This window comes from Felis catus, chromosome B1, assembly GCF_018350175.1.
Source record: "Felis catus isolate Fca126 chromosome B1, F.catus_Fca126_mat1.0, whole genome shotgun sequence".
In the NCBI taxonomy this organism is placed as follows: Eukaryota; Metazoa; Chordata; class Mammalia; order Carnivora; family Felidae; genus Felis; species Felis catus.
In genome coordinates this window covers 1,452,077-1,474,879 of record NC_058371.1, presented here as the reverse complement: position 1 = coordinate 1,474,879, position 22,803 = coordinate 1,452,077, and the positions used below count along the sequence as shown (strand labels likewise).

The 22,803-nt window shown below is 52.2% G+C and overlaps 1 protein-coding gene across 1 annotated transcript in view; it reads right to left on the bottom strand.

The window, feature by feature from the left end:
• The window catches only part of DLGAP2 (DLG associated protein 2), a 784,363-nt gene that overhangs the window by 89,379 nt on the left and 672,181 nt on the right, over positions 1-22,803 (bottom strand). Inside the window, 1 exon segment of the mRNA XM_045055166.1 lies at positions 18,262-18,473. Coding sequence (XP_044911101.1) covers positions 18,262-18,473 — 212 coding nt within the window.

The following is a 22,803-nucleotide window of genomic DNA, read 5'->3' as shown; positions in this document are numbered from 1 at the left end:
CGGGGCCTCCTTTGCTGGCTCCTTTGGGGGGCTGTGCACTCACCGTGTCTGGGCCGGTCCCACCCCCCAAATGTCTGCCGCATCCCACCCGTGGTCTCTGTCTCTACTGCTGCGGCTGCCACAGCCCCTTTCGTGACTGACGCTTCCTCGTACCCATGAAGTCAAAGAGCTCTTTCCAGAATAGAACTCTCCTGGTCTACTTGAGAGTTTTCAGGGGCTCTGTATGACCTTCAGGGAAAAAAAATTAAGAAAATTATCAGTCTAACACACAAGAGTTCTGCAACACAAAGTTATGGGAAACACAGCACTCTACCAAGTGCTCCCCGGTACTAACAGCAATAACCCCACGTGACCGGCCCCAGGTAAGATTCCCTTAGAAGCAATTCAGGCCCTCAGATACCATATGAAGCACCACTCTGTGTCAGGACTACTAAGACCCCTTCTCTGCCCTCGAGGGTGAAGTCTGCTGAGCGAGGCAAGCGGACGGCCAGGCGGTTCCCCGCGATGCTCCCTATGGCGGATCACGTCCCGTCCTTTCGGCAACAGCCACCCGCCTCGGGGTTCACCGGGTACCCCTGAGATTCCACAGTGCTTCGGCAGAGAAGCCGTGTTTCCGTGCTTTCCCCCTCCATCTTATTTTTTGACTGTTGGTTTTATAGGCTGAATACCTGATTACCTACCACTCTATAAAGAGGCATATGCTACTTAACTGCGAGATGTGAGTCTGTCCGAAACGAGAGGAACTGTGTAACAGTTACGAGAGTGTAACTGTGCCCTGTGAGGTATGACAGGTGCTGTGGCGGGCGGTTACGGGGGACAGCACAAAGCAATGAGAGCACAACGCCCTCCCGCTTGGGGAGGGGGTTGCAATTTAATCAGGAAGCAGACAAGAGCACAAATGAAAGTGAGAACCCCAGGGCGCCTGGGGGCTCCGTCGGCTGAGCGTCTGCCTCTTGATCTCGGCTCAGGCTGGTGGGTTCAAGCCCCGTGTCGGGCTCTGCACTGACACTGGGAAGCCTGCTTGGGATTCTCTCTCTCCCCCTCTCTCTGCCCCTCCCCCACGTGTGCGCACGCGCGTGGTCTCTCTCTCTCTTTCAAAACAAATAAACTTAATAAAAGAATCCCAACATTAAATGTGCAGGAAGATGGCCTGTGGACAACCCTTACTGTGGGGACTTTCCAGTCCTTAGAAGTCACCCCACGATGGAATGGGGCCCCGGGGGCATCTGTGGTAGAAAAGCCGGCTTTGCACAGCTCCCCTGGCGGACACCCGGACGGGACCCTGAGACCCGGGGGCAGGTCTGCATGAGGCGCAGCAGTGTGAGCAAAATCCTAGAGCAGCGAGGACTTCCTTGAGCGGACAGACGGGGGAGATCGGAGGACGCGGTGTGTTCCGGGGAAGCAAGTGCATTTCAGGCCGTCACTGACGCACGAAGATTCGAGAAGGTGGTGGGGAGCAGCACGGGAAGACCATTCAGGGTCTTCGTGATCCGGGTGGAGATTACTGAACGCAGGGCAGCGGGAAGCAGCAGAGAGGTCTGGCCCGGAAGCAGCTGCCAGCGTGCCCCTGACCCTGCAGCCACCGGAGCTGGGCGCCCGCCACACCTGGGCGCGGCAAGAGCTGGGGCTCAGAAGAAGGGTCCCAAGCGAACCGGGGTTTGCTTTGTAAATATTTGCAGTGTTCACAGTAAAACCGGGTGTCCGGTGGGAGAAAGCTGGAGAAAGGTCCAGGAGGAGACGTGCTGGACTTCCCGGCCTATTCAAACACTGCCTCCCATCCTCCCACCACCCGGCTAGCTGTTGGGGGTGGGGGGTGGGGGTCACCACGAGAGCCTGTCGCTTTTGACCGTGTCCTTTTTTGGATATGTTTGCCTCATGTTGCAACCTTCTAGTCTGCATCAGAATTATTTATGTAGCGGCAAAAAGCATGAACTCCAGAATCACAACAGGTATTCACACAGTCAGATAAATGGTCCCCCCTCTGCTGGGGACTGGGGAGTGTCCCTCCTCTTCCTGAGGAGCCAGGATGCTTCGGGGGCATGATGCGGGGCCAGAGAGGGGTGGCGGCTGGAGCACTGGTCTGCACCCCCCGCTTTGCTACAGTGATCACGTGCAGGTCAAGCAGGCACTCAGGGTGTCTGGCTCTGAGCCATTTTATCCTTACTGTCCCCCCATGGGGCAGGATCTGAGGACACTGTGGGAGGCGGTGCTGGGCAGGAAGAGGGGAAAGCGGGTTGTGTCTCCCATGCTGGACGAGGAAGGAAGGAGCAGACGGGCTCGGGATCCTCCAAGGAGTGACAGGTGCACCAGCCAGCAGGCCAGCTGTAAGGGAAGTGACAACCAGCAGATGGAGTCCTTCCATCTTGATGGGGCAGGTAAGGGACCTCTCCCCCTTCCTCCTTCCTTCCACCCCAGGGCCAGGGGGCCAGTGTTGGAAGAGCCAAGTGGGGGGCAGCGTGTGCGGGGAGGCCCCCATGCTCTCTGCCCTGTCCCTGCAGGCTCCTAGCCTGCCCAGGGTGAGGGGAAGAAAAGAGCCCCAAACCGGAGAATAGGTGGAGATTTCAAAAGAAGCAAGACCGTTGGTGTCCAATGCCCGTGTGTTTAGGGACCACGCTCAGGCAGCCTCAGCCTGCCCGCTGCTGGGAATAGGGGGCAGGGTGGGTCCCACGCACAGCGGGGCCAGAAGCTATGAAACATCCCACGATTACAGCCCAGTGTTTTGAGGACCCTTTGACGCCCCCCCAAGACTAGAGTCATGTCTCTTTTGCTTGAGGAGTGGTGGAAAGGGACAGGTCCTGGAGCCCCGAGTGGTGCGAGTGGAGGGGGGGCTCAGGGACGTGCAGGGCAGAGCGAGTCACTGAGGCGGGACGGAGAAGGACCAGGGTCCATCAGCAGGACGCTCATTACGTGGGTGGGATCTCAGCGGAGCCAAGGGGCAGAGGAGAATTTGGGCAGCTGGTCTCTTCAAGAAGGATGATAAAGTCAGTTAAATATCAAACTCACTTCCGTGTGCAATGTGAATTTCTCCTTGTTTTAGCCACAGTTATTGTGTTCCAAACGAGTCACAGCCAAGGCCTGCGGAAGTTGATTTACACACAAATCGCCGAGGGAGAGAGAGGAGACCCAGCTGAGCGGTTCGGACCTCGGTGCTGGAAGGCACAATCGCCCAGCAGCGCTCACCCAGAGAGAGAAAAACCGCTCCGTGTTTGGCCAAAGACGCCAGCATGGAAAAGTAACGGCGACGGAAATCACTTTCAGAAACAGCGTGCGGCAGTCTCCAACCCGGTCAGCGCTATTTTACGTGTATTTCCTCATATTGGCTACGTGAGGGTGGCCTCTGTCACGAGTGCGACCGCGTCCCCCCCCCAGAGATGGACTGAAGTCCATACCCCCCGTCCCGCAGGGCACGCGACCACATTTGAAAATAGGGTCGTCCTGGATGTAGTCAGCGAGGACGGGATCGTGGGGCGGACCCCCCTCCAGTACGAACGGTGTCCTTTAAGAAGAGGAGAGACCACGCAAGAGGGAGGCGGCGGCTGGAGTGATGTGGCCCCAAGCCAAGGAGCATCTGGGCCACCGGGAGCAGACGCGGGAGACGCAAACCCTAGATGCTCTGGGGGGGGGGGGCCCGGCCCCGCCCACACCTTGAGTTGGGCCTTCCAGCCTTGGGACCCGCGAGAGGATGAAGCTCTCCTGCGTTAAGCCGCTCAGGGTGTGGTGCTGTGTGAAGGCAGTGTCTCCGTTAGGGCGGCTCCAACCCCACCCCACAGGCCGGGGGCTTATCAACAACTCGACAACTCACACTGGCTTCTGACCGTTTGGAGAATGAGAAGTCTGAGGTCAAGTCCAAGTCCGAACGTGCAGGCCTGGCGTCTGGCGAGGGACTGGCTCATACGTGACCGTCTTGCCGTGCCCCCACGTGGAAGGGGCGAGGGGCCTCGGCAGCGTTCCTTGAGAAGGACGCTAATCCATTCCAGAGGGCTCGATCCTCGTGACCTCGTCACCTCCTCGAGGCCCCACCTCCTGACACCATCACCTTGGGGTTAGGATTCAACCTGTGGACTTGGGGCACACAGACACGCAGTCCGTTGCAGATAGCCCCTCGAGAAGTAAAACAGAGGGGGTGCACCCCACATGTAAACAACGAGGCTGGAATCAGCAGGGATTTTCGAGAGCCTCGGTTTAGAAATGCTTGAAGTGCAGCTCGCTGGTGTCCCTCCATCAGAGACAGAGGGGCCCCGGCGACACCGACCAACCCCAACCACTCCCAACGGCCAGCGCATCACAGGCATTCTTGTTCCACAAGCCTCTTAAAACTGCAGACACGCAACGTGTGGGAATACCGCTGGGGATAATCTCATATCTGTGGCTTCAACACACGCACAGTTACATTTCCACTCATAGCTGAATGTCTAATAAAGCTGTTGAGCATAGATTTATTACTATGGTAACTTTACAACACAAGTATAATTTGCTTTTAAATGCAGTATTATTATGGGAAAAACAACACTGAGAGATTATGAGGGCCTTAAACACAATGAAATAGTTTTCAGGATCTTTCCTTATGTCAACACTAACATATACTTTTGCAAATCATTTAAAAAGTATTTAAATGAAAACAAAATTCAGCCACAAAACCACCACCCAGGGATGATCATTACTAATATTTTGGTGGCTTTCTGTATTTGATTTCTATTGCTTGCCTGTGATGGTTACTTGGCTAGGCTGTGGTGCCCGGATATTTGGTGAAATAGTAGTTGGGGCACCTGGGTGGCTCAGGTCATGATCTCACAGTCTGTGAGTTCAAGCCCTGCGTCGGGCTCTGTGCCGACAGCTCAGAGCCTGGAGCCTGTTTCAGATTCTGCGTCTCCCTCTCTCTCTGTGACCCTCCCCTGTTCACGCTCTGTCTCTCTCTTCTTCAAAAAAATAAATAAACGTTAAAAAAAATAAATAAATAAAAAGAAATACTAGTCTACGGGGTGAAGTGAAGGCATTTTTTAGATGTGATTAACATTTAAGTCAGTAGGCTTTGAGTAAAGCGGATTGCTCTCCATAATGGGGGTGGGCCTCAGCCAATCAGCTGAAGGTCTTAGGAGGAAAGACTGACCTCCTCAAGGAAGAGAGATTCTGCCTCTGCACTGTCTTCTCAGTTGGGCTGAAGTACCAGCTCTTCCCTCGACCTCCAGCCTGCCAGTTTGCTCTGCAGAATTCAGACTTGCTCACCTCCAAATTCACGTGAGCTAATTCCATAAAATCGGTCTCTCTCACTACACATGCACACGCACACGCCCTGTTGGTTCTGTTTCTCTGGACGATCCTGGCTAATAACTGCATAACACGTTCTCACAAACTTAGTGGCTTCAGGCAACCCTCACGTGTTAGCTCACGTGACAATTGTAGGTCGAGTCTGGCACAGGCGACGGGTTCTCCGCTCACGGTATCACAGTATGGCATCAAGGAGCCAGACACCCTGAGCTCTCATCCGGACGCTCTGGAAAGAACCCAGGTCCACGCTGACTCAGGTTGTTGGCAGAAGGCTGCTCCTTGTGGTTGCAGGAAGGGGGTCCGCTCTCTTTTCTGGCTGTTGGCCAAAGACTGTCCTCTCCGAGAGGCCGCCTCGGGTTCTTTCCAGAAGGACCCCTCTGAGCCACGAATGGCCCATCCACTCTTTCTCCTGTATCAGATCTCTGGCTTCCCTTCCTGCCACCAGCCAGAGAAAACTGCTATGAGGTCCAGCCTCGGGGATCAGGTCCGTTTGCCACATAAAGTCACGTGGCCGAGGGAGGGCTACGTCGCGGTACGCACTGGCCACCCACACTCACAGGGAAAGGACGATACACAGAAGAGGGTCAGCTTGGACTTTTGCACACCACATAATCTTTGCAGAATTTGCTATGACTTTTCCAACGTTGGAGTCTCAGAAATTTTATAAACATAATACCAAAACCATTTTGTTATACAATGAAAAATTCTTTGTCGACATTTATAATTGGTGACAAATAAGTATCATTTTGCACGTTAATGGATATTTACTGTTTCTAATTAATTCTTCACTACAAATAATAGCAAACAATTGGAATTTCTTCTAGGATTTCCTTTTGTTTTGATTAAACCTTTTATTGAAATTTGACTATTTCTTTAGGGTTCCATTAAGTGGAATTGATATAAATGTGTTTTTTTTTTTAATTTTTTTTTTAACGTTTATTTATTTTTGAGACAGACAGAGACAGAGCATGAACGGGGAGGGTCAGAGAGAGGGAGACACAGAATCTGAAACAGGCTCCAGGCTCCGAGCTGTCAGCACAGAGCCCGACGCGGGGCTCGAACTCACGGACCGCGAGATCATGACCTGAGCCGAAGTCGGCTGCTTAACTGACTGAGCCACCCAGGTGCCCCAATATAAATGTTTTTGATATACGTTGCCAAATTTCTCAGCTTCAAACATTTTTATTCTAATGTAAAGTTATTTCAAAAGCAATTTAGTTCCTCAAAATCTCACTTTCTTAGCTCTGTGAAAATTGTGTCTGTAATTATTAATTATTTAGTTTCAGGTGCCTCATTAATGTCCTGGTGATACATCTATTTATTCATTTACTTGATAATTATCATATTTATATACTCAGTCTTCAGCACATACCAATTTATTATACGAATAAATGAACGAATTCATATGTTATGTATCATGCACCAAAGAAGGCAATGAATTCCAAAGAAGAAATTCCCTTTACCACATTGGGGCAGTTATACAGAGTGAGACTTCCTGCGGCTTCAAGTTTAGTATTGGGTTTCATGTTGTTTAATGTTGCCCCCACACCTTACAGATTTGCCTCTGCTCTTTTCTCCTCATTCAGCATGTTCTCTGGAAACAGCCCTTCAGCAGCTGATCGATTCTGAGTTATTAACAGAAATGCTCTCTGACTTGTCACAGGAGCACGACGGATGCTTCTGTGCTGCTAGACATTTTGAAGTCTACAAAAGTGAAGAGAGTTACTCGCGTTCAGAGAACAATGCTTTCAACACCCTTCGCTGATCGAAGGGGAACAATTCTCTGTCCATTATGCTGTCAGAGCTCTGTCACAAGCCGAGAGATGAACTGAGAGAATGTTTGAGTTCCTGAGCAGGAAGGCACACACGAAAGCTAGACGAACAGCAGAAAAGTGCACGAAAATAGCTCATGAGTAGACCGGAGAGTGCATAAGTGCATTCTGCAGCTTTGAGAGTTAGTGGGAATGACTTGACTTTTTGGAAAGTTGAGAGCTCATATAATCAGAAATGGGAAAAATGGCGGAAAAAGGAAAAACGATAACATTTTATCTCTATCTCTAAATCTGGTTTCCTGCCAAAAGGGCTAAGAAGGAAAAGTGACTAAAATGAAAGAACATCCTAAATTATAAAAGTTTGAAAAAGTAATTAAAAGGAAGAAAAAGACTTACTAGTGGCTCTCTTTATCTAGTAAGTGTATCTTTCTTTCAGTTAATTCACTCGGTCCTGATCAAAGTGGGGATCAGAACAAAGCTGCAGAATATCTATAAAGTAGTGAAAATGAAAGAGTCACATATCAAGGTATACGAGATGCAGCAAAAGACACACTGTTAGGAATATTCGTAGTCTTATTAAACACTTATTACTAAATAGGCATTCAGCTGAAAAATGAGAGAAATAATGAAATGGATCTAAGGAGACAAAAAGGAAAAAGATCAACAGAAGCATAAATTAATGAATCAGAAAACAGGAAAGCTACAGAAAATCGATAAACCAAAGCAAGAGCTGATTGGACAACCCGGCCCTTACAACATTCACCAGCTGCATCCCAGATGCCCACCTTCTGTTCTCAAGATGACCCCTAATATTGACATTGCAGCCTAAATTACTTTCCCAATAAGCCAATCCATAAGAATACTCTAAGACCCTTATTTCCTGATGTTTCTAGAGATGCATGGATTGGCAATGGACTTCCACAAAGGCGCCAGTATTTGACATAAGGCGACGGTCTAAATTGGGAGATTCTCAAGGTATTCTTCAGAAGTCTGATCTTTTAATGTGCTGTTGAATTCTCTTTGTTAGCATTTTGTTGAGGATTTTACATTAATATTCATCAGCGATTTCGGCCTGTAGTTTGTTTTGTTTTTAGTTTCTTTGTCTGGCTTTGGTATCAGGGTAGTGTCGCCCACAGAGAATGAGCTTACAAGTATCTCTCAGTATTCTGGTTTTTGGATTGGTATTTCAGGTGTTTCTGAGATAGTGTCCTGATGCGGTTTTAGAGAAACGCAATAGGGCAGTGTCAGCACAACGATCACCTCTCAGGACTGTACAGACGTAGATATTTAAACTATTCATAGACTAAGGGCACCAGTAAATGTAAAAGCTAATTTGGAGTTACTGCCATTCTAGTCAGATTCTCCGTAGCCATACTGTGAGGATGCAGGTTCAGAGGCACACAGGTCCCAGGGGATCCCCCCGTGGTGCCATCCCGGCAGTAAGCAGGTGACACCCTCACTCACAGTTACCTTTCCTCTGCACACTACATGCAGGAATGAAAACCCAGAGGCAGTTCCCCATATATATGTATATACACATTATACATTATATGTATACATTGTATGTGCATATATACATTTATGTGCACACAAGAATGTCCGGACAGGGTGTGATTGTCAGAAACGGCTACTCCCCAAGGCACGGGAATGTGAGAGAGAGAATGACGTTCTACTTCATATAATTCTGTCTTGGGGTAGCTTGTTACAAGGAGTACAAATAATTTTGCAATTCAAAAAAATCAATTTAGTAATTTAATTAATGGATTGATGGTGAATTCTGAGGCTGGCCCCCGGACCACACAGACACCACTCTCGTCTGGGTCGTGAAGCTTCAGTGTCCCCGGCTTCTCGAGACACAGGCCACTATGAGGGTTTCTCACTGCAGAGGACCACCCAGACCCGCCTTCCTTGTCTGCATCTGCGGCGGCGTAAGCAAAATTTGGTTAAGCAGAATTCTGTGTTCTGTAGATTATGGGTTTAAATGTGTGGTTCCCCATAAAAGGGCTGGACAAGCCCTGTGCTGCAGCCCACTGGGCTGATGGTCCTCCCGGGTTTTCATGAGCAAAAGGAGGCGGGGTCGCAGGAACAGTACTAGTTGGTGTAGGCCGCAAACCAGCTCTCGGAGTCAAACGCTAGAAATACGGGAGGAGTAGATGGAATAAACAAAACATGAAATTTGAAGGAGGAACTTTTCACTTGCCTTTCCTTTTACTTAGTTCTTGATTTGACTTTAAAAACATCAAAACAACAGGAAGAGAATCAGAATGAGACCAGAGTCAGTGCGTGTGCTGAAAACCTAAGAGACGAAATCAGGTAAAGCTGGGAACGTACTAGACAAACATAAAATAGGTGAGGATGTGTGAGGCCGGGTCCTTGTTCTGCACGTGAAATGGAGAACTAGAAACGAGCAGCGAAGCTGAGCGCACCCCCTTCCCCCCCCCCCACCCCCCGGGGACAGTGGGGTCACTCCCCTCCTGGGTGGGGACCTGGGGGGCACGGCGCCCCCTGGCGAGAGAGGCTGTAGGCTGCCTGGGAGCCAGGAGGCGGGACTCAGGAGAGCAGCGCCCCAGAGGCGCAGAGCTCCCGGGTTCCTCCAGCTGAAGGAAAGAAACGGAGCCACCAGCCCATAGGTGGCAGCGGAAACCGCGACAGAGGTGCTTTCTCCGTGGTGTCCTGTTAACGGAAGAAGCGCAGCTTTAAGGTGTGCGATATTCTCCAGGAGGCTAGCATCTGGTCCCTTCCTGGACTAATGGAAGAGTGTAAGGATCTGGGTGGGTGTGAATCAGCTTTGCACACATCTTGCCAACTGAGGATCTTCATTTTTAGAATCTGGACAAACGATTCCTTTGACGGTGCCCTGAGAGCCGCTCTGTAATTAAGCTGATGAGCGAGGATTCCTCAGAAGTGGCTCCTGAGGCGCTGGCTTAGCTCACTCACTCTGTGCACGGAGCAAGGGCAATGAGACCTAACGCTTCTCTTGCCCTCACGAGCACACGAGTGACGGGGGCAGCAAGCAAGCGTGTGGTAGTGGTGAGCACGGGGCACCAAGGGAGGACCCCGCAGGGGCACCTAACCCGGGGAGACTCCCCAGAGGAGGTGATCCTGAGCTGGGCACTGAAGCATGAGCAAGAGCCCAGGACTGCTGGGGCCCGTGGTGCACTCGGGAGCTCTGAGTGGTTCCGGAGGGCCGGAATGTAGAGCCGGGAGTTCGGGCCCAGTGGGAAGTGAGGCCTCACAGGCTGTCCCGGGGCTGGACCATGAAGCATCTGCCACGGGACTCGGCTACGTTAACCGGGTGCACGCAGCATCCGAGCTAGAAAGCGGAGGGGGAGGACGGCATGGGGAATGGGAAGCGGGCTTCCGGGCTGCTGTTTGAGACGTGGCAGGAGCTGAGCGGTCTGAAGGAGACTTTGAGCCCAAATCCAAAACGGGGTCCCAGGATCAGGAAACAGAAAACGCCAAGACTCACGGTGCTGGTGGGAATGAGGGAAGCGCTTTGAGAGACCCCCAGTCACTCTCTCTAGATGGGTTCTGAATATTCCGAACACCCCGTGACTTCTTTTTGTTTTTTAATTTTTTTTAACGTTTTATTTATTTTTGAGACAGAGAGAGACAGCATGAACGGGGGAGGGTCAGAGAGAGAGAGAGAGAGAGACAGAATCTGAAACAGGCTCCAGGCTCTGAGCTGTCAGCACAGAGCCCGACGTGGGGCTCGAACCCACGAACCACGAGATCATGACCTGAGCCGAAGCCGGACGCTTAACCGACTGAGCCACGCAGGCGCCCCTCGTGACTTCTTTCAAAGGTTTCTCGGGTGGGCTCCGCTGTGTCTCAGAAGGGGGCCTGACCCCTCCCCAGTAGCCCAGTGATATCACTGTTTGTCACGGGCCAGTGGATTCTGGGAGACTCACAGAGCAAATAGCCAGCTGAGCCACATGACCAGGTTACTGTATGTTTGGGAAAAGGTAGCTTTTCCCAGGCTGATGAGCCGGAAAGGACACCCGAGCCCATCTTCTGAGGCGGGCCACCCGGCAGGCAGGTTCTCTCCCGCTCCTCCCCCAGGTCTCCTCACCCCACCACCAGCCAAGGGGGCGTGAGCAGGGGCTGGGCTCATCTCACATCTCAAGTTGCCTGGACACGAACACCTCAGAAAAAGGCAGTGAGGCTGACGTCCATTCGTCCTCTTCCTGTCCCAGAAGAAAGTCCGCTTGTCGCCCCAGAGGAACTGCCTGCACAGACTCCATGTTGGTTCTCCCACCTCTGGTTCAGTCGCCGGATCTGCGGGTGCCTCCGTTTTGTGTGCAGCTCTGTGCGTTTCGGCAGCTCGTGGAGTCACGACGGAGACACGGAGCTCTTCCTTTCTCTGAAGGGTTGCAAGCGGCTGCCATTGTCATATGACTTCATACGCCCGCTCAACGACCTTCCCTCAACATTTCTTGTGCTACTTGTCTGTTGGCAACGATTTGCCAGCTTTGGTTCTTATAACACAGCCCTTATTTCACTTCCACTCATGAAAGCCATTGTAATCTTTTCTTTTTCTTCTTATTTTGAGAGAGAGAGAGAGAGAGAGAGCATGAGTAGGGAGGGGCAGAGAGAGAGAGAGAGGGGACAGAGAGAATCCCAAGCAGGCTCTGCGCCATCAGGACAGAGCCCAATGTGAGGCTTGAACTCCCGAAATGTGAGATCGTGACCCGAGCCGAAATCAAGAGTCAGACACCTGGCTGACTGAACCAGCTGGGTGCCCCATGAAAGACATTTCTCAGTCTAGAATTCTGGCTGACGGTGTTTTTGTTTGTCTGTTTTGTTTTGTTTTTTCCCCTGTGCTTTGAAGATGTCACTTCCTTGTTTCGCGGCTCCAGTAACTTACGGTGAAAAGTCTGCCCCAAGGTTTTTTCCTCTGTACGTAGCGGCTTTTATTTTTCTGCAGCTTTCCTCAAGCTTTTCTCTGTCTCCTTGGTTTCTGCTAGTTTGAGTCCGATGTCTGTATCCATGTGTGGAGTTTGGTTTCTTGTATTTCTCTTCCTCGAGATTTTCTGAGATTCTCCAATCTGGGATTTGTGTCACTATTTGTGCGCACTCTCGGGACGTGCTCGCCTTCCTCGGTTGCTCCCGGGGTTCCGATCCTGCGTGTGCGAGAGTGTCAGGTATTTTCCCGCAGGCTCCGGAATGTTCTTTTCTGCTTTTTCACCCACTCTTTTCCCCTCTGAGCTTCTGTTTGGTAAATTCTGGGGACCTATCTTCAAACTCCCAGATTGGTTACTCAGTTACGTTATGTCCACTGATGAGTTCATCGGCAAGACGCCTTCTTTCTGACACGATTTTTATTTGCAGTATTTGTCTGCCTCTTCCTAGCACTTTTCATCCCTCACCCTCTTCCCCTGGGTCTTTTGTTATGTTAACCAAGCATTTTGAGGTTCTGATAGCTTCACTGTCTCTAAATTCTCTGGCTGGCTCTGCGTCTTGAGAGTGGGTTTTGTTGTACTACGTCTAAATTCTGGGGGATGCTGGCCACCATGTGCACAATGGCAGAAACAGAGGTAAGTAGGGTTCGTGTTTGGGAGCGGACGTACCTCGTATTCTGCCAGGTGAGATCCGGCCACCACTGCCTTTGTCTCAGGGTGAGGGCTGGATGTCCCCACCGCCACGTGCCTGGGCCACTGACAGGGCTTCTACCCAGCTGTCCTCCCTCCCACTGTTTGCTATCCTGTGATGATGGCAGGGGGACGTTCACTGTGTGGAACAGGCGGCCACTAGAAGCCCTGCGTGTCTAACGCAGGGAGGGGGAGTGCTTTCCAGGGCCCCCGCCACCCCCGCAGCAGCTGCACCCTGCCCCGGTCTTGTCTGGGGAGCCTTTCCTGGCCCTCCTGGTGGAAGGACAGCTATTCTGCTCTTGGATGAGGATGTGAGCCAGGACTGTGGGTGGAGGGTTTTTCCGCTACCTTTCCCCCACGTGTTTGCCCACACCCCCTCTGGCAGCTTACGGCCCTGTGCCACAGGAAGCTGCGGTCCAGCCAGGGGCCCCAGGGTTCTACGTGTTCCCCGAAGGTGGGGAACCGCACAGCTGCTCCAGCAGGTGGGGTGAGGGGCTCTCCCATTTCCAGCCCTGTTCCCAACGGCGGAGGGCTGTTGAGAAGAGCGGGGGGCTGTGCACTCCCCGTGGGCCGGGGGTCCCCACGGATCCACACTAGCAGCTGTGAGCAGCTGCTGACACTCAGGCCGACACTGCCTCACGAGACACAGCTTGCCAATCCAGTCCCTGCCGGAGGGGTCTGAACCTCCCCAGCTCTGTGGATGGTGGTCTTGCAGGGGTCCCGGCTTTCCTCTAGATGTCAGGGTGGCACGGATAGACGTTCCCTCGTGCCTACATCCGAGGCAGGACTGGGACTCCGTTCACCTGCTACCCCCCCACGCTGCTTTTCCCAATGAGGGATTAAATGGACATCCTTCTATGCGAATTTGTAGAGACACCTCGCTATACTGACTGGCTGGCTACCTAGTATCCTGCCATACGGATGAGACAGTTCGGTTCACCTTCTCCTTTTATTTAAGATGCATCTCATACACTGTTGAGTAGAGCGCACACTTGCATGAGTGATGGCGTTAACGCCAAGCAGGGAAGATGGACACCAGGCTGTTCTCCTGCCCCCATGGCGTCTACTTCCTTCCCTCCTTCCTTAGACATAAACTGTTTTCATTAGTTTCTTATGTATTCTCTCATTGTTTCCTTATGTAATATAAACCTATAGGAATTTCATTCTTATTTCCCCGTCTTTATTATACAGGAAGTGCGTGTTTTATAACGTGCTACACTTTGCTTTCTAAAATTTATACAACCTGTATCTTGCCACATCAGTACGGACAAGTCTGACTCATGTTTACGGCTGCATAATGTTCTAGTGTATTCTATAAATGGCATTCTAGTGTTGGTATATCTATTAGTCCGATAGCAGTGGACTGTGGGTTAAACTTTTATGCCCTAACAGCGTTATAAGGAATAGTTTTGCACACATCACTCCTTACAGGAGCGGGTGAGTCAGGGGACAAGTTCTCCAAAGTGGGACCCAATCCCTACTGATGGGTGTTTAGGTGATTTATAGTTTCTTACAACGACCTACGATGAAACAGTGAACATCACTGTATTTTTGTACATCTTTGTGTGCTTTTCAGGAATTTCTTTAGAATGTGTCTTTAGATTTCTAGTTTCAAATGGTATGCTAAAATACGCTCTGGAAAGTTTTAGTGATTTCTAAGGTATGTGAATAATCTTTTCCTGGCTTTACCCATATTTACATCATGGTGTTTATTTTTTCTCATTAATTTGTAAGGCGTCTCTATGTATTAAGAACACAAGTGTGACGCTTAAATGGCAAAACATTTCCCCAGTTAATAATAAAACATTGTTAATTAAAATTAATAATTTTAATTATTGTTTTACCTTCATGATGATACTTTTAATTTGTTGGTAGGTTTGTTCACTTTGACTATGAGTCAGTTGTTAATACTATGAATTCAAATCTGTCATTTTCTCGTGGTTTCTCACTGTGGAATAATGTTTGGATATGTCTTCTCCATCTGAAAGTCATAAAACATTCACACACACACATACACGCATACGTGTGTAAGTGTGCACACACATGATACACACCTACATACACTGATAAGATTCTTATGCTTATACCTCATATCCACCTGCGCTTATCTTTATGTATAAAGTAGTTCTTGAAATAAGTCCTTTCTCCATAAATTTAAAATGCTACTCTCCTGAGAGAGGACTCAGAGATGTTCAAAATTATAAGAGCTTTGACTTCTCAATTCAACTAACCAGAAAAGAAAAAAGAAACAACTTAAATACAACTTAAGAACTATCAATGTTGCTTCACAGTCTGGGTGTAGAATAGACCAGAATAGGGACGCTCTGTTTGTGGTAAGGGACCGCATATCAGATTAAGTGGACGCAAACGATCCTCGCGGGACCGGGGGCGTCCCCAGTGCTCAGGGCAGGTCCCCAGGAACCACAGGCAGTGGGCACAGGGGTGAGGTGAGGGGCAGGTTAATGTTCTCCAGGACGCGGGTCCGCTAATCTGGGGGTCCCCGGCCACCGCTGCTCTTAGGATTTCACACGTTCCTTTGTCCACCTTCCCGTGACACCCGCTGGTCTCTGGGCGCGTGATCCTGCCATCCACAGGCAAACACTCTCTGGGTGTGGGGTTAAAGCCACTACTTTCATTTTAAACCTGTGGGAGGCACTTCTGTGACATTCGTCACCTCACTTGTCTGAGTCGGGGGTTCTGAGTAAATAGTTGAGCTTTTGTGACGCCGCTTAAAATGGCAAGAAATGAAATCATGCCAAAATCTATAAAATTCTAAACAAATGCAACATGGGCGAAGATGCTGTTAGGCAGTAACAGCAATCACTTAATGGATGTGCGTCCCAGTAACAGAACTTCTACAGACGACGGACTCACGGGGCCTCCAAGGACGTGGCAAATCCACAGAGGGCTCCTATCGGGCACGGCACCCTGGGGTCACCTCGCCACACCGCCCTCCTTGCCTTGTTTGCTCCAGGGCCATGCCAGATGAGGGGAGAGAATCATCCGCACGCTTATGCACAGAACTCAGCTCGGTGCCCCAGCGCTTACTGGAAGCTGGATGGGGGGACGGAGTGTGGGGAAGCGCAGCCCAACCGCCAGGTTATCTCTGTGGCAGTGTGGGTGGCGCCGTGGGGGCTGAGGGCGGAGGTCGGGCTAAGTGTGGAAGAGGGTCAGCGGCTAGGCACCACTGATGACTCATTCCCCAACTTCTACCGGGGCGGACGTGGCTCAGGCACTCAGGAACCAGCCGTGCGCGAACGCCCAGCCTGACTTCCACCTGTGGACGGTCCACACCTGGATTGTGACGTCAGGCGGCCTCGGCCCCTTCATGGCTCTTGGGTTTTGGAGGGAATTTTGACTGTTTTGGGTCATGGTGCGGGTTTTACAAATGTAAACTCCTAACGCTGTCTGGTGGGCACCCAGTACCAGACCCCGGGCGGTCTCCACCCGCGGGAGAATGAGATGGTCTCAGGTCCCGAGGACAAATCCAGGGTGGACACGCAGGAGGCCGGGGGAGGGCTACTCGCCGGGGGCCGGCAGGGCAAAGGGGAGGAAAGCCATTAACACGAAAATAAAGTTCGTAATTCTGAACACGACCTGATCCCCACCCACCATTAAAACACAGCCTGCCTTTCTTTTTCTTTCCTGTGGTTTGCTTTAAACGTATGCAATCGTGGTATGAATCACAAACTTTCCAAATGCCAGCCCACTCCAGTGGCCACGTGCCCAGTGGTTCAGAGCCCCCAGACCGTGCGTGACTGTCCCCAGCTTGAGCCCCCAGACCTGCTCAGCACAGCGGTTGCCTGTGTGAGTCCTGATGCTTCACGATCGTCAAACGTGACCCGAAGCAGCCCAGGGAAACAGCTGGTCGGCTCCCTGCCCTGCTGCGGAGGCCGGCCAGGTTTGCGCCTGGCTCCACGGCGTCTTAAGTCCTGAGGACAGCTTTCCAGTAATGGCGCTGCCCGACTGTGTCTTTGCTTATGCACGCCTCCCTTCCCCGGCGTCCCTCCAGCACATCAGTGCTCGCCCCAAGCTTGTCCCCGACAAACCCGACAGTCTTCTCTGTGTGAGGCAGAGCGGAGACCCGCGTGGAGTGAGACAGGCTGCGGTATCTGCCTCCACCCCACTTCCCGTCCGGCATTCCCAACACGGTCACTGACTTTAACCGAACCAGGTCGCAAAGACGTGGTTTGCGCTGGTGAAGTGTGAGATGTGGCTGCAGCTTACAGTTCGATTGTGCACCCTGCACGCTAATGTTAGTGATGAGCTGCAGGGGTTGGGAGGAGTCACAACGCTGTTTTGCTGGTCACCGCGTGCACCAGGCACGGGCAGGGACGACACAGAGATCACACCTCAGTCTGGGGCTTCGTCCCCGTGCTCACGGGTTATGGTGAACGACTCTGCGACACCAGCAAGACACAAAGAAGCGGGTTCCCGGGTGCCGAACCTTCACGTGGGAAACCTACAGTTTGCAGGGGGAGGAGCCAGACAGCTGAGCCTTGAGTAGCACGGGTCTGAACTGCGTGGGTCCCCTTCTGCGTGGATTTTTTCCAATAGATACAGTGCAGCACAGTAAATGTATTTTCTCTTGCTTAGGGTTTTCTTTTTTTAAATTCGTTAATTTTTTTAAACATTTACTTATTTTTGAGAAAGAGACAGAATGCAAGCGGGGGTGAGGCAGAGAGAGAGGGAGACACAGAATCCGAAGCAGGCTCCAGGCTCCGAGCTGTCAGCACAGAGCCTGACGTGGGGCTCGAACCCACCAACTGTGAGATCATGACCTGAGCTGAAGTCGGACGCTCAACCTACTGAGCCACCCAGGTGCCCCGCTTAGGATTTTCTTAATAACATTTTCCTCTAGCTTATTTTATTATAGGAACACGGTATATTGTACATATATCATATAAATTATGTGTTAATTGACTACTTATGTTATTGGTAAGGCTTCCAGCCAACAGTAGGCTATTAGTAGTTAAGCTTTTGGGGGAGTCAAAAGTCGTACGCAGACTTTCGACTGCCAAGGGGTCAGTGAATCCAGAAGCCCGTGTTGCCCAAGGGTCAAATGTGCATCCAAACTTAGCTGCTGGGACTGGACAGACAGAGCAAGGCGAGTGGTAAGGGCCATGTTTTGCACAGTTCATATGAATACCTCTTTCCCACATAGTTTCCCCTGCTTATATTTTGAAAATCCGTTAAATTTATCAGCCATCTATGTTTGGACAGTACCATAAAGCATACGCTATCGTACTTGTGAAAGTCATACAGGTTCTGTCCCCTCCCCCGCAAACAAAAAGGCTGCCTACAAACGCACTTACAAAGTTTCAGCCGACAGCTCAGCCCCTATCGTGATCTTCACACACAGACACACACGTGTGCACACAAATACACTCCTGGAAAACCAACCCGCCATCACCTGAGAACACAGGATGGATCACACTGGCTATGACAGTGGCTTTAGGATTAACTGACATAGAAATCACCCAAGTAACGTGTGGCTTTTAAAAGAACTAAACAAAACATTTTTTGAAGGTCTTGAAACTGGTGGCCATCCATCTAGTATTCGCAACTCAGAAATGTGAAGGTGGCCACGACGGGCCTACGGCCGGACAGGGAAGCGGGGGAGGAGGGCTTACGTTTGGAAATCCGCCAGTGGCCTCGGTCCGATGGGCTTGAGCAGGGGCTCTGGCCGCGTGGCCGCCGTGGGCGACGTCTTGGGGCTGGAGTCGGACTCCGCACTCTCCTCGTCGCCCATGGCTTTGATGTAGCTCCCACTCCTCATTCTCCGGCAGGGGATCTCCTCGTCCTTGCCGCCCGTGGGGCACCCCCCCCACTCGTCCTGAGGCACCTAGGGGAGAACAGACACACGCATGCGTCAGGGGCTCTTCGCGGGGGACAGATGCTCTGTGAATTCTGGAAGACACGCCTCGTGTGGCCGCTTGCCACTGAGAGCGGGGCGCGTGAAGACACGTGCTTCCTGGAGCTGAGCCCTAAGGACATTAATGGACAATTGTTGCCTTTCCCCATTAAAAGGCTGATACACAGACACGGAAAAAGTGAGGGCACGTGAGGAACGGCGGAGGAGAGAAACCACTTGGAATCTCAGCGCCCGGAAAACAACGCTGCTCACATTTCAGATTTACTTCCTTTTGGCACAAAAGGAAATCGAAATCGTGTGGAGCAGCCTGGGGGGCACAGAGGTCTCCGGGATATGGAGGACAAGGGAGACTAGAGGGCGGGACAGGGCGACGTTCCTGGGGTTCGCCCCGGGTGCGGGTACAGGAGCCGGTGAGGCTGGAGGCCGAGGGGCGTCGGCGTGTGGGATCCTCGCGCTCGCTCACAGACCCGACAGGCCCCACGTGCACCGCCAGCTCCAGGCTCTGGGCCCGGCCCTGAGATGGGAGAGCAGGCGGGCACCTTGGGACCCGCCTGCCACACCTGGGACCCGAGCACCTCCCTCCGCAAGCAGCGAAGTCCCAGCACCACGGGCGCATCTGCTCCGTGCCGCCAGGGTCGGGTGCCCCTCACCGTTCACCCCGCTTGGTCAAGCACCCTGCTGGCTCCCGCGCACCAGCTCAGAACAGCAGCGCGTTCGGGGGAGAGCGCCTTATTCGGTTCCTTCAAACACCTGACCGTGGCATCGCTCCGGCACATGACGTCTGGCACAGATAGCCCAGGACAGGACAGCGGCCAGGACCACAGCTCCCCCACGGTCCCTGTAAACTCTGCAGGCGCGGGCATCTGGACAGCCCCGGGGGCGATGGCATACATGGGTCCCGTCTGCACGTTTGTTTTTCTAAAACAGCACGTTCCCGAGCTCGCTCAGGTACACGGGAAGCTTGTGGAACCGCGGCAGGAGCACGCAGCGGAGCAGACCCAGACGCTGTGATGAGGGGCGGCTCCAGCAGAAACTTCCAGGTCGTCAGGTCCTCACTCAGCTCTGACCGCACGGCGCTCTGTGGCTGGGGGACTCACACGGGCCAGTCCCTGTGGCTGCAGAACAGCAGTTGGCCGGGTGGCCTCAACAGACTTTCCAGGGAGCGTCACTAAGCTCCTGTGTGCAGGTCCCCACGCGGTGCAGACGGGCATGAGACCACGTCCACAGACCAAGACAGCCGAAGATCTCGGCCTGTTCATGCTCTCTGGCCCGGCAAGTGGCTTCTGTGGAGGTGTCCGCGGACTGTCAGATTCGGTGCCAGGGGTTGGTGAATTAGCCACTATGGGAAAGGAGGAAACACGGAAGCATCCCATAGGAAGCAGCTTCGGTACGTACCACAATCACACAATGCCTACTTCAGCCCCCAAAATAACTGCAGAGGAACATGTATTCAGCCATGGAAAGAGGTTCACGGGGGAGAAAGAAAGCAGGTCTTAAAATACAGTCTGCACTCAATTTTTTTTTATACTTCAAAAATAGATACGCCTGCATTATGCATGGAGACCCAGCTGGCAGAATGTGGAGTGGGGGTCATCCCTGGGAGACTGATTATGGGCTCCTCAGTTCTCTTCATTCTGGTATTTTCCAGATTGACCACTTGGAACATATACTGCAGTTACAACAGAAAATAAAGTTATTTTTAATTTAAGAAAAAAATCGGTCCTCACGGCCCCTGGGTGGCTCAGTCGTTAGGCGTCCAACTTCAGCTCAGGTCGTGATCTTGCGGTTTGTGAGTTCAAGCCCCACGTCGGGGTCACTGCTGACAGCTCGGAGCCTAGAACCTACTTCAGATTCTGTGTCTCCCTCTCTTTGCCTCTCCCCCGCTTACGTTCTCCCTCCCTCTCTCAAAAAATATATACAAAAATTTTTCTGGTGTGTTATAGCATCAAACACCTGCAGCAGGTGCACACGAGTGGCCAACTGTCCAGCCACAAACATCACACACTCTGTGGTTTCCAGCGAGCGAATGCACAGATGGCTGTCTCCTGACAACAGCCACCAGCCTCTGCAAATCCAAAGGTCACTTGCTGCGTCTAGTGACCATCATCCACCCGCATATGACGAAGAGCAAGGTTGATCATTTCTGAGTAGGTGTTTCCTGTGGCTGACCTTAGGAGCCTCCTGTTTTCGCTGCAAGGATACTTCAGCTCCGCGTATTAAAATACATCCTCCCTTCCTTCCAAGCAGTAAGACACGGGTGAAAGGGCCCAGGGCTCTGAACAATGTTCCCTTTCAGGTGTTGAAATCAAGGAAGAAAAATAGCATCGAACGCTGTGTGTCCTGCAGGGAAATGTCTTCTTCATTCAGTCAACAAGTTTTTTGTTTTAAATGTGTACCAAGTACTTTGGCCAATGGGGATATCGTTGAGAGAAGACAGCTGGGCTTCCGAACCCTGGATTTCCACTGTACAGGACTACAGCTCTACGTGGGGGTGGCCTCCAGGGGCCATCATGGAAACATGGGACAGTTGTGACACTCACACACTTGGAGAGCATCACAGCATCCCAGGGCCAGAGATGCTAGTTTTGGGGAAGCATGAAGCAATCTCACCCAGTGAAGACCGGGCTCACGTCCTGTATGACTCTGAATGTCTCTTCCCATCTAGTTACTTAAGCCTTGAATCTAACCCTGTGTGGTATATAAATCAAGGGGTTTTGTGCATGTGTGTGTGTGTTTGCAATTTTAATGAACAGTGAATTCTTCAGGACTGCAAGTAACCGGGTAAATCAAGGGAAGGGAGAGCTTTGGTTTGATGTTTCACCAAGAATTTTTTACCATTTCCAAAAACCCCACCAGGTGGGTGAATCCGGTGTCTTTATAAGTGCCCCCACCGGTCTAACCGGTAGCCCTAAATTCCGGGGAATCGGCAGCCAGGAAGGAACACGCTTCCCAGCACTCCAGTCTGAACAGCGCTTGCCATTAGAACTCACGCTTTCTGTTGAAAGTGATCCTCCCTTTATTTCTGTCACGTTAGCGTTTGGGCACTTAAACACATGCGTGTCTCAAGTAGTGTGTGTAGATCACAGTGTGTAAGTTCAGTTTACGACAGTCGAGGGGACATTATGAAACTTGTTATAAATGGGACACTTGTTTTGCTGAGTTCATGAGCCATCGTTACGGACAGGAAAGCTGTTTGAACGATTACACGGATGCGTCATCAGTGCAAGGAGTGTGCAGAGAAGGTGGGGAGGTCATCACGATGGGGGCGGGGACACAGGGCGCAGGGAGTGGTGCATGCGGACCCCCTGCATGGTCACCAGCCCAGGGGAGAGAGCGGGCAGCTGAGCATCCCAGGTCCCTCTGCCTCGTGCCATCTGGTCACACGGATGCTTCTCGGCTGGAGGTCCCTCTGGGACATTCGGCAACATCTGGAGACAGGTTTCTGCCTCCAAAATGGCGGCACCGCTGGCGGCCAGTGGGCAGAGGCCAGGGATGCTGCTCAACGTCCAGGTGTACGGGCCACCGCCACAAGAGAGACAGCTGTGCAGCCCGGCATCGGCCCGCCGTCAGCCACGGAGAAAATCTGGAGGCCAGGGTGCCGCCTGCGCTGGGCCACGTGCATCCCGCCAGGCGAGGCAGGGGCGAGGCAGCCCAGATCAGCCCCGGGACCCAGGTCTCCTTAGCGTGGCCGGGGGCTGCCTTTTCGTTGGCTCACTCCTGTATGGCCATTTACCCCGTGTGCCACCGTTCAGCTGCTGAGTTCATTTTCTGCAGGCCACCGCGGTCTCCGTCTCCTTTGCCACGACCAGGACAGACGACGGACAGAAGCCAGGCACGGCCGGGAGTCCTGGGCCACTGGCCAGACTCCGGCCCGCCTGTAATCATGCTGCCCCGAGGGCTGGGCTCAGCACCCCTCGCTCACTCGGTGAATTCCCTGCTGCCGCCTGCAGGCCACCCATCCGGACGCCCTCTCCCGGGAAACACGCGGGCCGGGCCGGGCCGGGGGAGGCCCGTGCCCGCGGGTAGGGAAGCAGAACAGAGAGGGACCTCACTGCACGGAGGTGCCCGATGGCGCCGCACGAACAGTCTCGCCTCTGAACCCAAGGAGCCTGAGACCCCCGGGCCCTCCCACTCAGGCATGACTGCTCTTTGACTTCCTCCTGCTGGAAACGCCACAGTGGCCATGTGTCACGTGGGTGACGTCACTCCTAGCTGTAAACCTGGATGAAACAGAATGTTCGCTCAGGCCGCGGCGTAGGCTAACGACCCACGATCTTCAAGGGGCTCGTGCTTTACTGTC